Genomic DNA, 14045 nt, shown 5'->3' with positions numbered 1-14045 from the left:
AAATGCATATTATACATGTACTATATTATTTATACTTTATTACTTATTTCATATTTTTTCCTGTTTTATTTCTCTTTTATACCAAATGTAATTTACATATTATAAGTAAAATTTATTCGCTGAATTTTATTCGCACTTATATCTATTCAGAAAGCGTTATCGTAATTTTCCATGTTTTTTAAATTTCCGGCGTAAATAATTCGCGAATCAATTTTTTCATCTTGTACTTAATTTTAAATTTGAATTTTTATTTGTTAAAATGAATGAATGCATTTATATATAAATGTAATTAAATTTGAGGAAATTTAAATAGAGCGAATATTTGACATTTCAGTTACTTTGTAATATTTAAACGCGAAATAATGTAATTGTTTGAACTGCTATCTGATAGAAAATATTTTGAAAAAAAAAAGATCTTACACCAGTATGTATATATCTGTATTGATCTCCTAATTTTTACCTCGAGACCCACAATAGGTAAATACATTAACGACATAAGATCAAGGTTGTTCAGAGCATGTACAAAGATTCGAAGGTCAGCAACTCAAAATTATCTACGTGTCGCGAATACATATTTAGTTAAAAATTTAAAACGTCTTTACATTTTTGATATATTAAGTGCCAGAATTTCTATCAAAATCTCGGTAAAATATTAATTTGGAATATCTCGTTTAAAATAAAGTTTGAAGAATTATGCAAAAATTAAAATACCGTTCCATTTTGCCTACGAGACGAAAACTGATATATAAATTTTCCGTTAATATGGAGTATCCCAAATATCCTGTCTTGTATCGATTATTTCTGAAAAATTGGCTAGTTTAGCGTTAGTGATCGATGAACTTACCTTTATTGACGTAATTGTTACAAGTTGACATGGCAACGCGAGTTTATTCCTATTCGAGTCCTCCGACTTTCTACATACATGAGAATCGAGAATGCGACACAAATGTACTGAAGAAACAGTGATCAAGAGTATTTTCACGTTATTTTAAAGGTAATTAATAATAATCATATTTATAAAAAAAGTGAATATTTATTATTAATAAATAATATTCAACCTTGATAATTTGGATATCAAGGTATTAATCGATTAGGTTTCAACAATGGCAATACGTGGAAAAAGCAAGAAAAAAGGCGGCGGAAAAACTAACGGAAAGAATAATGGAAAAAGTACTAAAGGAGGCAATGGTAATAAAAATAAAGGATCGAAGAAATCGAGAAGAAGTGGTGGAAAAGCACGATTTGGTATGGATATTTTTAACGAAGAAGTGATGGAAAATGCATATTATACATGTCATAACATCATGGACGTGCTTAAATGCCGAGGTTTCCCATGGCCAGAAGCACAGAAAAAGAAAAAAGGAAAAAGAAAGAAATAAATAATTGTACTTGGAAATATGTGCTTCTATGTGGAAAACATAGTTTCAACATGATAATAAATAAATAAAAAAAAATATATGTATATATTCATATACATATAAAGCACATATAAATAATTTGTCATGTAATTAATATATTATTGTAGTTGTATTACAATAATCTTGACACGATTTTTTTTTCTTAACATTAATTTGAGATTGCCAATACTATCAAAAATATAATTTATTATGTCTTTATTATATCTTATCATGTTAACTTTTATATTCCATATTTTTAAAACATAAAATAGTTTCAAACTTTAATATATACATAAAAAAACAAAAAATAACTTTTTGCAACCTAGTAAAAAACTTTATTTCTTTGTATATAAGAAATAAAATATTCTACTTTTATGTTTCTCTTCTATGTATCAGTTATTGATGCAAAACTATTGATATAAGCTTCTGTATCGAATTCAAACTCTTTATCACTTGTATTAATAACTGGTCCATTTAAAACACAATGTAGTGTCACTGTTTCCGCATATGATAAGTCTAATAAAAGCTATTAAAACAATATGATTAATAAAAGTCATATCATATAATGAAATTGAATAATAGTACTATGCTTACTTTTGGTGTGAGCAGAAAATATTGAGAGCTACCTGGCCGTCCTGTCATTTTAACGAGTAAGTTAAAAACTCGATTTTCGTTAATTGCATCCATGCCCTAAAAATTAATCGCGAAATATTTAAATTATAAAAAAATATAAAATATATGAATATAAATTATGTAGATATATCATATGCAATGTGTAATAATGAACCTGATTAATTTCATCTACACAGCGGAACGGTACGCGCGACAATTCTTGTAAAGCGATCATATAAATGGCAGTAGTTACAGTTCTTTCACCACCGCTTTGAAAATGTCTTGTTAATTCTTGCAGTTCATCTGTATCTCGGAACTTTACTCTGATTTTTAAACCATATTGATCAAAATCCAGCTGGAAATATATCTAGTTAATAAAAGAATTTTGATTTAATATATTACATATACAGATAAACTTACGACATTTTCACCATGCGCAAGTGTAACTTCGCCAGCGCAATCCATCGCAGAAAAATAAGAACTAAAATTAGTATTTATCCTTTCAATCAGCTGCTCCAATAGTGGTAACCATTTTTCTCTTAATGTATTAATCTCTTTTGTCATTTCTTCTACTTTAATAGTCTTCTGTTTGACAAATTCAGTCAATTTTTGAATATTACTTTGTATTTCCTCATATTCATGAAGCACCTAAAGATAGTAAAAGAAAATACTCAATTATTACTTTTATTGCATGAATAATTATATTATATAATATGTTAAAAGAATTTTATAGCTTTCATTATATGTTACACTTACGTTCTCGGCATCTACGTTTTTCGCCATACAGAAGACTTTCGCTTGAGCAATATTTAATTCTTTATTTATTTCGTCTATAGTAGCTGGTAATTTTTCAAAAGCTTTATTCAGTGGTTTAAACGCGTTATCTTGTGGATTAATATTATTTGTGCTTGTCAATGCTTCATTATACAGTCTTTCAGCTTCCCTCTTTAAAGGTTGAAATTCTTCGTCGTGTTGCTTAAATGTCCTCTCTGCATTTGTAAACATATCTTTCAATTCTGCAGCCTCATTCTCTTTAATAACTAAAGTTTGTTGCAGTAAGGCTATTGCAAATTTGACTTCGTCATTATTTGTAACACAATTGAAACATTCCTTTAGAATTGTGTTATATTCTTTATACATTTGTAATTGTTTCTTTATAATAGCCTGTGCATTATAAATACAGAATACAAAATTATAAATACAGATTTTGTAAGTTAGACAAGAATATTTCTACAATAATATATATTATTTTAAAGCAAACCTTAATCTCTTTAGTGCATGTGGCTTTTATATTATCAATACTTGTTCGCTCCATTTCCAACTGTTCAATTTTCTTAGTAGCTATGCATATTCTGCTTTTCAAGGCTTGAATACTTTGAATATTTTGTTGATATTTATTCCTGTCAGATCGATATTTTTCTAATTCCTTGGTTTCCTCGCGTATTTTATCTTCTTCCTCTTTAATATCAATTAAGATTTGATTTTTCTTTTCTTGCAAGTTCTTTAATCTAAAGCAAATATATATTGTTATATATATTATGTCTAAAGTAGATATATATTGTTATAATATAGTGTTATATAAGATTTTATAAATATATATTTTAATGCATTTTTTAATATACCGTTCTTGGAGTCCTTGTACTTTTGATTTATCTAGAATAATCGATAGCATGCCATTTCCATTGACTTGTGATATTCTGGTCGATGTTGTGCGTGTGTATCTAGATATATTCACAGAATAAATGTTGTTTTCTACAAAGAAAATTTTATTGAATTATTTAAAATAATAATTGTTAGAATAATTAATTTAGAAATTTGTATTCATAAGGTTCAATGTGTATGAAAAATTTACTCACCACTAAAGTAACAGCTTAAGTTGCGGGGTATACGATCTGTATTATTTTCGACTTCATTGGTCCCGACAGGAATATTGTTTAATTGATACATTGAAACCAGATATGTCATTATGACAGGTGGTGCTTCAATAAGTGATGCTAAATAATGCTTGAAGCCAAATTTTTTAATGTCTTGTAATGGTATATTTGGTGGCATAATTTTTTTGGTGGTATCAGAATAAATTGCATTAACTTGCAATTTTTGTTGATCTCTCAAGTACTTCAATAGCAAATTCATATCCTGTTTGTTCTCGCATGTGAATGCGACTAAATCTCGAAAGGATATTATGTTTTCTAAATACTTAGCATATGAAGCCTCTTTTACATTGATACTGAGCAACATGGGCTCATATACTGTAGCCGAAAATTTATCACGATTCTCTCTCAACCAAAGCACACCTTTATATGCGTCAGGACTAGTTCGTTTCAAGAGTTCTAAACGCTTCACATCAATATTCAGAGACTGACATTCTGCTTGTGTAGCTAAAATCATAATTCCAATTGATAAATTTAATAGCAAATAAACACAATGTAAACTGAAAATAATATAATATGCAAGTTTATTTTTACCTCTTATTTCATAACCAACTTTTTCTTCTTCGTGTTTTAATAAATTCTTTTTATTGGTGAAATTATCCATTATTCTTCTATGTCCCTCCATATTACTTGCTATATTCTGCAATTGCTTTACTAAACTTTCCTCTAAAACATATAATAAATATATTGAATTGTATATAATATTATAGTACATATACATGTATACATTTTCTTTCTCTCTGTCTCATCAATATTTATTATTATTCTAAATTAAATCATCAATTACAAACCTGTTCCAATTTCATTAATCATAAGAGAAAAATCATTTTCCAATTTGCTTTTCTGCTGTTGTGCAAGTTTAATATCTTGATCCCGATTCTGTTCTGCTTGAATTCTACATGAACATGTATTCTCAGATTCTTTAATCCTGTTTTCACAACTAAGAATCTCATTTATTACGCTCTTTAATTTTGTACTTTTAGCATTAACTTTGTTGTTCTGAAAATATATGTATTTAAAATTGTTGATATAGAATTATACTATTAATATAAATCAAATAATTTTTTTATATAACAACCTTATTTTGTATTACTTACATGATCATTTAATGAATTTTTTAATGTCATCATATTAAACTTCATTTTTTCAAGTTTTTTATTTATTGGTATCAATTGAGCATCTATTGACTGCATTTCTTTTGCTGCTATATCTCTGATTTTCTTAGACTGTAATAAGATTTCAATAAAAATATAATATAGTACAAAATATTATTTGATAATATCACACATATCATATAGCAAATAAAATTAATTTTTGTATACCTGCACTAATTTTCTGCGCATTTCCTCATACAGCATCCATGCCTTTTTTTGTTTCAGTGTTGTGATTTTTTTCTTTATCAACTTTCTTTCTTTTATTGTACTGACAGTTTGTTGCAACCCATCACGTCTTTGAACTTTAGATTCCAATAGTCGTTTTTTATTTGCTATGTCAGACTCTAATTCCTTGAAATGGATTCTTTGTTTCTTCAATTGTAGATGATATTCTAATAGTTTTGGGTCTCCGACAGATCTTTCAGTATTTTCTAACAAAGCTTGGGGATCCATTTTCGAAAAATCTTGCACTTTATCTTGTGGTAGAAACTGACAAAGATTATCAACCTATAAAAAGCAACAAAAGCAAAGTGTCTTAAAAAATATATTTTGTGAAAGACTATATAATAATAAAGCAATATACCTGAATATTAAGACTGGATGTGAATTCTTGTACAGCTTTTGCAGATGATTGAGCACCGTTAATCATCCATTTAGAGGTTCCTTCTTTAGTAAAACTCCTGACTATCACATGATCCCTTTTATTGCCATTCTTCAAATGAATTTCTATCTTTGCAGATTGACATCCATACTTAACATATTCTCCTATATGAAGCGCTCGCCCAATGATATTAGGTCTGCCACCTAAGCCAAGAACTATAGCGGCAACAACAGTGGACTTGCCAGATCCATTAGGTCCAACAATAACATTGAGATATCTGGTAGGATTCACTATAGCGCTATCATAAGTCCTGAAAAATATTGAAAGCGTATATTAAATTATAAATCATACAATAGAATTAATGTATAATACAAGACAATGTAATATAATATAATACATAATATTCAATAAAATATATAAATAATATATTAATATAAAAAAAGTTAGAGTTTCTTTCATTCTTACACAAAATTTTCCAGGATAATGCGGGTGATAATTCCATTCTCGATATTGTCGCCCATTTTATTAGGTTAAATTAAGAGAGTTAGATCTCAATATTTATAAAAGATGATTACGGAACAAATAAGTAGATAAATGAAGCTCGCTAATAACAATTGAAGAGTTTCCAACGATAAAAGTGAGATGACTGACTTTTTTTTTATTTAATTTATACTTGCAAACCGCCTACACGTGTATCAAATGACGCCGTTCTACAAGTTTGTACAGGTTTATATGAAATCACCATTATGTACCGTCAAACGGTATTAGAGACATCTAGTGACGAGTTGGAATAATCAGTTGTAAAAAAGGGAGGAAGACCATGACCGCATTCAGCGGATTCAACAGTTGGGCAATATTACTAGATTTTCTAATGTAATTCGACGCTGATTGGTTGGATCTGAAAGTAGAAACCAATCACGTTCAATTTCTACTTAGGCCTCCGCTACAATGAGTCGCAAGTCGTAAGTCGTGAGCGAATTGACCAACCATAGTCGATTATTTCAAAAATAATCAATCATGATTGGTCAATTTGCCTACGACTTACGACCTACGACTCATTGTAGCGGAGGCTTTAGCGGTTGAGTTCGCTGAATGCGGCCAATATAATTATACAAGTTTTTAGACGCACTAATCACGTGATAAAATTTTAAAAAATATATAAAATTTAATAAAATATTATAAATACTAATAATAATAAAATATTGAAATTTATAAATTCATAAAAAGTGGAATTTAGCTTCTAAGATTTATATATAAAACTGATAAATCTATTAATTTTTTTATTTCACAAAAGTAAAATATATCGAATTGATAAAATCTAAAAGGGATATTGTAAAAATCTGGCAAAATGTTTTAATTATTTTCGAATTGATAAACAATATATTGACTATGTAAAGAATCTATTTTTTAAGCTCATAATAAAAATTTATTTTTTCTGATATTATATATTGATATAACATATTTTTTATCATCTCTTTTTACTTGTTTATATATATATATATATATATATATATATATATATATATATATATATATAAACCGATTCATATATATATATATATATATACACATATATTGTAACAAAAATATTATACAAAATAGTTTGCATTTATTATAGTTTGTATTAATTATGCTCGAGCATTTCCAATATGAAATAGATAGATTCTTTTAAAAACTTCTTATTGTTAGTCTTTTTACACAGAAATTGTTATAATTATTGCAGATAATTTGTAACGGACGAAGTTTTTGAGAATCTTAGAAACACTTCGTTTTAATTGTCTATAAAAATCGTTTTGGTATCGATTTGTATTGATAAATAGCTTTGACAAACTGGAAAATTATATCAAATGAGAAAAATTTAATAGCATGATATAATTTTTTTTACAATGAATTTTATATTGATTTTTTGTTTAACATAATATAGATATTTTAAAATGAATTTTACATGGATTTTTCGTTCTTAAGACATATAATTATATATCAAAATATTAAAAAAAAAATGTTTTGGTATACACACACATATACACACGCATATACCCACACAGCACATGATATCATTTGAATATTCTATACTCATACTGTAAATATACGTTACAGATGTAATATACTGAGAATAATCCCATAACATCTCTTGTTGTATATTATTTTTCATATATTCTCAGAATATACTTTGAATATCTCGTATTAGTATTTCTTTCTCGTATATTTTCAGAATACTCTATAATATTGCATGTGTTTCTTCATTTTGCCGCTACGCGCGCCACCAAACTCGTACTTAATTTTTGGTGAAATGGACATAAAGGACTGGTACTAACATGAATTCCAAAGTTTCTTCTTTTTTCTTTTTAGTCAGTTTAATTTATAATAAACTGACTTAATTTAAAGTAATTTGTCTAATAATCTGGATTCCTTGTTGGAATTCAGAATATTAAACAGATTATTTGAAATTAAAATGAGAAGTAATCCATTTACTGCATTTATTAAGGTATTTCATCTATTACCGAGTGTACTTACATAATTGTACATAGATTATCGAGATCAATATTTCAAGGAGAATCATTTAATAAACACTAATAGGTGTTTTTCAAACGTTTTATATTCATCTATTAGAAATAACATTTTTGTCTGAAGTTTTGTTTATAAAGTAAATAATTTCACATTTTTATTTATTTTTTACATCACGAAGAATCTATTTTTTATTCTACATATAGTCCAACTGTCTTCTATATTCATATATAATTTATTAATGTAAAAATATGTTTAAAATATTCTAAAAATATACTCATAATACACCAAGAAATATTCTGAGTATATACTGAGTAGGTTTCTAAGGCAGACATAGGAACATCCTCCGTACATTCTCAAAATATCATAGTATGTATATCGAATATTAGTGGGATATACACAATCTACGTTTGCGATATACTGAGTACATACTCAGGATCTACCTGTGCTGTATGGGTATAAACATGCATATAAATATCAAATTTTTTTCTAGATATTCAAAGATGCTTCAGCTATGGATACATCATGTATCACATTTTTATTTAAGTTTTTGTTATATTATTAATATGATTATCATTGCATTATAAAGATAAGTAATAAACATCTTTACTATACTTTATGTGAAAACGTCATGTATAAATACTAGAAATATTGAAAACGGAAATATTTATGTAAAACAGAAATGCGAGTGCGCCGAATCAAACAAAATTATGTAAAATACTCGTGCATGAGTTAAAATTTTGCGCATAAGCAATATATACATTGTATGGAGAACATTCAAATAAGCAACAATATATGATAAATATTCATTTATGCTAAATAACTCTTTTAAATTTTAATAGCGCTTTGTATGTGTTTAATATGCCTTTATATTTCAGTTATTATTGCGCTCATCATAAGAAGACATGCACAAGAGACTTTAAAAGCAATCGCCCTTTTTTACATTTGTGTATTAGATAAACATACATCTTTATATTAGATAAACATCAGACGATTATGTTATTCATAAATAAGTCATTATATAATTGCAATGCGAGTGTGTATGTGTGCGTGTGTGGGTGTGTATCATTTGTAATAATCTCTAATATACTAACAATTATTTTGTCTATTTTACAAATGCATTTTTATAATTTTTAAGCTTTAAACAAAAATGAAATATAAAAATAATATAAAGAACATGATAAGAAATAAAACATATGTATGCAATACAAGTAATCCATGACTAACTATAGACGATCAATTACAAGGTAGACTAAAATATAAAATAAGTAAATCTGTGTAGCAATCCTATAATTATCTTTGATATATAAAAGGAATGTCTTTTCCTTCTTCTGTAAATTCTTTAATCAATTTGAATATCTCGACAATCTTGTGAAAGAAAAATCAACTCTTTGATCAAAGAATCCATAAGTTAAAGAAGATACGGTAAATTTGGAATATATGATCATTACATGATTATATTACATATATGATTATTTAGAATTTATTGGAGACATTTTTATAAATTTAAAACTTCAATTTCATTTTGCTATTAATGAATTTTTTATTTCAATTATTCTCATGTTTTTCATTGAAAGTAGGAACGTAATCATACTTAATGTGGATGTTTAATGTTTAATTTTCAAAAGCAACTCGAACAATTTGTTAAAAGTATGTTTGTCCTTCAAGTTTCACTTATCAACGATAATTTGATGAAGTTTCGTAAAGACGTATTACCATAATGATAATATTTGTGCCATTTCATCCCTTTTCTTGTCGCTTTGAATACAAAAAAACCAGTCAGTTTTAAATAATTTGTTGTCTAAACCATAACATACTTGTTAACAATTTCATCAGTCGAGGGAATATGTCGATTAATTTTAATCTAGATAATAGCATTTGTCCTTGCATCATAACTCGGTTTATCAACATTACATTCATTACGCATACGCCTTTCGCGGCGATCTATATCAGTGTTTCTCAAAACACGCGCGGTGCAATTCAACAACGCTTTAGTATATAATATTATATACAAATTATATTTGTTTTAATAGATTCGTGAGAATAATTTGTAACTTATAATCATACGTGCAAATTATGCTCGAAGAATAAATATCGAGATGGCAGTATATTTTTTGGATCAAAGTAAAAAATTTTATATTTAATGTTACGATAATAAGAGAAATATTAAATATAAAATTCACGGAGAAATTTGTGGACCCAACATCCTGTACGCATAATATATGTATAAGAATGTGAAAACCAGATGGCCGTTATTAACGGATCTTTGAGAACTACTGAGTCACGTGGATACTGCACAGCCGATGCTTCCTGTTTCGTGTCTACAGATGATTCGCCTTGCGATCTAGATGCGCAAGATGATGGGTCGTATGTCACAGCAATTACACATCATTACTTTAAGCGCTGCATCCCAAGGGTGACAAATACCGATCGAAGAGTGCCATGGTTACTTCATGGCTAACAAATAATCCCTGCGGCTTCTGTCTTGCTATTCGACGCAGGAACTTTTCGCAGTTTCGTACTTCAACTCGCCGGATGTAGACAGACATCACGAAGAGTTCATGTCAAGAAAGACAAATTTAGAAGCTACACTCTTAGAGAAGAAGCACTCGCAATTGAGCTCTCATTAATGCTGAAAGTGCATTAATAATGTGATTAATAATTATCTCAATCTACGATTTAGATCATTACTCTCCATGACACTCCGCTGATCATGTTCCGTCCGTCATCGAAGTTTCAAGGACGAGCCAAGGGTAAAGTACGAAAAAGATGGCGGCTGTTCCACGCGACGGACTTTCAATCTCTGATGTATCCCTGTTTCCTTTTTTGCCGGATTCTTGGAATATTTCCGTACAAGATTAGCACTTCGACTTTCGAGATCTCTAGACCGCGTTACATCGCATCGACCATTGTCCTGTGCATCTTCTGCATTTATGGATTGACGATATTTTATGAGATGGACATCTCCGGAAGGATCGAATTTGCCGGCGTACCTGCGGCTCTTCAGGGTAACTGCTACTTCTTATTAGGCAGTTTTATAACGATTGTCACGTACATCTTGAGTGGTCCGCGAATGCGCTTGCTCCAGATTATATTGGATATCTCTTCAAGACTACCTCCTGAAACATATGAGAAGCTATCTAGACTAATCCATGCCAAGGACATCTTCGGATTTATTTTGCTAATAGCGCAAGCACCCAACTGTTACTCCGCAAATTATCTCGATAGCTTAGTCAAGATCTTCGCGATGTACATCATTCTGCTAGTCTTTCAGATGGATATGCTATACATGAATTGCGTTTGTGTATTGAAGGCTTGTTTCAAAAAGATCAACGATAATCTGGCGAATCTGCGAGAAATCGTGGTAAATGACGAGCCGCATCTCCTTAGACGGATCTACCATGAGCAAAGGAATCCGTTCTTGCTGATGGAGCTTAAGGCTCTGAAGAAACGGCATCTGATGGTCAGCGACACGGTACAACTGCTGAACGTGATTTTTAGTCTACAGCTCCTTGCTACCATAGTCATAACCTTCGCCGAGATCACTTTCAGCCTATATTTTTACATACTGCAACGACAAAACGGCGTAGCTCTCATCAATCTGGACAAACAGATCTGGTATCAATACTACATTTCATCCATCTTGTATTATTCTTTGAAAATAGCGTTGATAGTGTGGGCTTGCGAGACCGCCAAGGACCAGGCTCTGGAGATTGGCACAACTGTCCACGAAGTGCTCATCAACACCAGTGATAAACAGATCAAAGACGAGGTAGCAAATGTGTATAATATATATAATATAATTTATAATATATGTATATAATTTAATTCTCTCACGAAACGAGTACACTAATGTAATTTTATTATATTTAAATTTATGCATTTATAATAATGTTTTTAAATTTTTTATGTCAACTTATTGCGCGATCTGATATTGCAGTTACAGCTGTTTTCTTTGCAAATACTGCATCGAGAAAATGCATTCTCTGCGAAAGGTCTCAACGTGGACGCGACGCTTCTCACTGCGGTGAGTAATCGATCATTTGGCGTTATTAACTAAAAAATATCACCTTTATTTTGTAATTTTGCTTGTAGATAGTGGGTAGCATCACCACGTACTTGTTAATCTTAATACAATTCTTATACACGACGCATTCTTGCAGTGAAAAGGCTTCAAATACTACACAAATAATTTAATTAAAAGAAAGCACATAATTAAAAAAAAATAAATGTTTTTTTAAGTATGTTGGAAATACTCTTTTTCTATACATATTGTGGCGAATAGAATATTTTATCATTCAATGTATTATATTTGTATAGAGACACGTGTTCATATAAATTATGTAAAAAGACAACATTGAAAACCTTGTACCCTTTTCTCCATATATATGTCAACAATCAACTGCAAGTAAATATTTATTTTTTAATATTTCATTTTCTGAAATGCACCGCAATAAGTATATTTATACAAAATATTGTGCTTTATAATTCATTAAATATACGCCACATAAATTTAACTGTTCTTACGATAAAATAAGAAAAGTAAATTGATGCAAATATTAATAAACCAATACAATTTGAATACTCATTTCTAAGATATGCAAAAATATATATATTTAATATTCTAAATTCCATCAGATAACATATTGTACATTATGTTGCAATGATTATCAATGTAACTTTTAATAATGCAGATATGAATAAAAAAATAAATTTATGTGTTTAAAATTTTCTTCATTGACGTCATGCATATTGATGGCAAAATACTAATAGAAATTCAGCGATAAATGCAATCTTGGAAGTTTACAATTATATCTCAATATTTTCTCCATGGAACGGATTGCGCTGCTCTCTCTCTCTCTCTCTCTCTCTCTGTCTCTCTCTCTCTCTGCAACTGTTGCGATGTAATTTTGAAAAATTTCATTATCACCACAGAATTCTTATCACTAGAGAATAACTTACGGAAACTTTTGACCCTATCATTTTGTCCCGATCGTAAAGTCGCCTCATATCCCTGAAACTTCTATAATAAGCACGTATTTTGCATTTTGAAGCAATAAAGACTTATCATTTGGTCGAAGCGATTCAACAATTCGTTATCTCGTATTTATAAAAAGAAGTGAAGATGCCGTCTTCGGTATCATGTCAACGATTGAATAAAGTAGATAATAAAATGAGTTCATGGAAACACGCATACGAAATAAATAAAGAGTAACTTATAAGGAACCGGTATTACAGATGTGAAATAATAATAGGTATATTACGTCTACAACGGTTTGTATTATTTAATAGCAATGGCGGCGACCTCGAAGAGCTTTCATTCAGTGCGGAGGCATGCAGGGTGTAGCCGGATCGCGATCTATTGTCGTCAAGGTTAACGTTCTACTGCGCGATAATATCCTAACATAGTCACAAAGGTTAATTTAGATTAAAAGGCTAAATGCGTTAATGATTCCAATCTTACTTTAATGTCGCGATGCGAGAATCGTGGCAAATAGACAACAGATGTTTGCCGTATGTGTGAGCGGCACGGATACTTTATAAAGCAGCGAGATAAATCTCGACATACGCGCAAATATCGGTCGAATAAATTATTTCATATATAAGTAAGTCGCGATGTTGTTTAATCTAGACACCGGTCCAGACGAATATATTCCAGCAATCTGAATTGATTGCGATTGCGCCATCAGCGCGCTGGTAAAAATATGCATCGTTTTCGTCGCGAATTTAAAAAAACGACGTACACAAAAACTGAAATGTCAACGGATCAAAGTCAGAAAACGAAATGATCGATCCGTAAGGAGTTAAAAATATGTTGCGTTACATAATACAATGATAAGCGGAC

At 29.5% G+C, this 14045-nt stretch overlaps 3 protein-coding genes and 1 long non-coding RNA gene across 8 annotated transcripts in view; 2 read left to right on the top strand and 2 right to left on the bottom strand.

The window, feature by feature from the left end:
• The first annotated feature begins 510 nt into the window (after nucleotides 1–510).
• On the top strand, nucleotides 511–6005 carry LOC145970779 (uncharacterized). 4 transcript variants are annotated; one of them, XM_083097719.1, is made up of 3 exons: nucleotides 511–535; nucleotides 1095–2533; nucleotides 5833–6005. In XM_083097719.1, exons 1-2 carry the CDS (start codon nucleotides 518–520, stop codon nucleotides 1377–1379), a joined length of 303 nt encoding a protein of 100 aa, XP_082953845.1. In that variant the 5' UTR covers nucleotides 511–517; the 3' UTR covers nucleotides 1380–2533; nucleotides 5833–6005. The 4 variants fall into 4 exon arrangements, with proteins under 4 accessions (XP_082953845.1, XP_082953844.1, XP_082953847.1 ...); XM_083097718.1 differs by having other exon boundaries at nucleotides 5511–6005; XM_083097721.1 differs by lacking the exon at nucleotides 511–535 and adding an exon at nucleotides 554–994 and having other exon boundaries at nucleotides 5511–6005.
• Smc5 (structural maintenance of chromosomes 5) lies at nucleotides 1077–6434 on the bottom strand. The gene is made up of 14 exons (XM_083097715.1): nucleotides 6161–6434; nucleotides 5678–6005; nucleotides 5263–5601; nucleotides 5038–5166; nucleotides 4732–4939; nucleotides 4475–4606; nucleotides 3866–4387; nucleotides 3632–3761; nucleotides 3271–3517; nucleotides 2766–3173; nucleotides 2430–2657; nucleotides 2185–2364; nucleotides 1992–2087; nucleotides 1077–1923 (listed from the first exon to the last, which is right to left on the bottom strand). Exons 1-14 carry the CDS (start codon nucleotides 6214–6216, stop codon nucleotides 1783–1785), a joined length of 3144 nt encoding a protein of 1047 aa, XP_082953841.1. The 5' UTR covers nucleotides 6217–6434; the 3' UTR covers nucleotides 1077–1782.
• A 3329-nt stretch (nucleotides 6435–9763) lies between these two features.
• The window catches only part of LOC145970776 (uncharacterized), a 48711-nt gene continuing 44429 nt past the window's right edge, over nucleotides 9764–14045 (bottom strand). The window contains exon 4 of one of the 2 annotated variants that reach the window (XR_014438604.1): nucleotides 9764–11319. This is a non-coding gene — a long non-coding RNA (uncharacterized LOC145970776). Of the gene's footprint in view, nucleotides 11320–11426; nucleotides 11802–14045 lie in introns of those variants that run through there. The other variant, XR_014438603.1, reaches the window with a different exon arrangement.
• On the top strand, nucleotides 10693–12675 carry LOC145970775 (uncharacterized). Its single transcript, XM_083097713.1, has 3 exons — nucleotides 10693–11972; nucleotides 12141–12227; nucleotides 12296–12675. The coding sequence occupies exons 1-3, from the start codon at nucleotides 10914–10916 to the stop codon at nucleotides 12395–12397; spliced, it is 1248 nt and encodes a 415-aa protein (XP_082953839.1). The 5' UTR covers nucleotides 10693–10913; the 3' UTR covers nucleotides 12398–12675.

The sequence above is a fragment of the Camponotus vicinus genome, unplaced genomic scaffold (genome assembly GCF_025532165.1).
Source record: "Camponotus vicinus isolate PSW18456_S1 unplaced genomic scaffold, iyCamVici1.0 SCAF_4, whole genome shotgun sequence".
NCBI lineage: Eukaryota > Metazoa > Arthropoda > Insecta > Hymenoptera > Formicidae > Camponotus > Camponotus vicinus.
Note: the sequence above shows the minus strand (reverse complement) of the source record. Positions and strands in the feature narration are given on the sequence as shown.

What these genes read in the sequence shown, in the direction of transcription:
- Smc5 (XM_083097715.1), bottom strand. Translation starts at nt 6,216, where the DNA reads ATGGGCGACAATATCGAGAATGGAATTATCACCCGCATTATCCTGGAA. An exon ending in CATCCAGTCTTAATATTCAG is followed by an intron (nt 5,602 to 5,677) that starts GTATATTGCTTT and finishes TGCTTTTTATAG; the next exon opens with GTTGATAATCTTTGTCAGTT. An exon ending in TTGCGCATGGTGAAAATGTC is followed by an intron (nt 2,365 to 2,429) that starts GTAAGTTTATCT and finishes ATATATTTCCAG; the next exon opens with CTGGATTTTGATCAATATGG.
- LOC145970775 (XM_083097713.1), top strand. Translation starts at nt 10,914, where the DNA reads ATGTTCCGTCCGTCATCGAAGTTTCAAGGACGAGCCAAGGGTAAAGTA. An exon ending in ATAAACAGATCAAAGACGAG is followed by an intron (nt 11,973 to 12,140) that starts GTAGCAAATGTG and finishes CTGATATTGCAG; the next exon opens with TTACAGCTGTTTTCTTTGCA. An exon ending in ACGCGACGCTTCTCACTGCG is followed by an intron (nt 12,228 to 12,295) that starts GTGAGTAATCGA and finishes TTTTGCTTGTAG; the next exon opens with ATAGTGGGTAGCATCACCAC.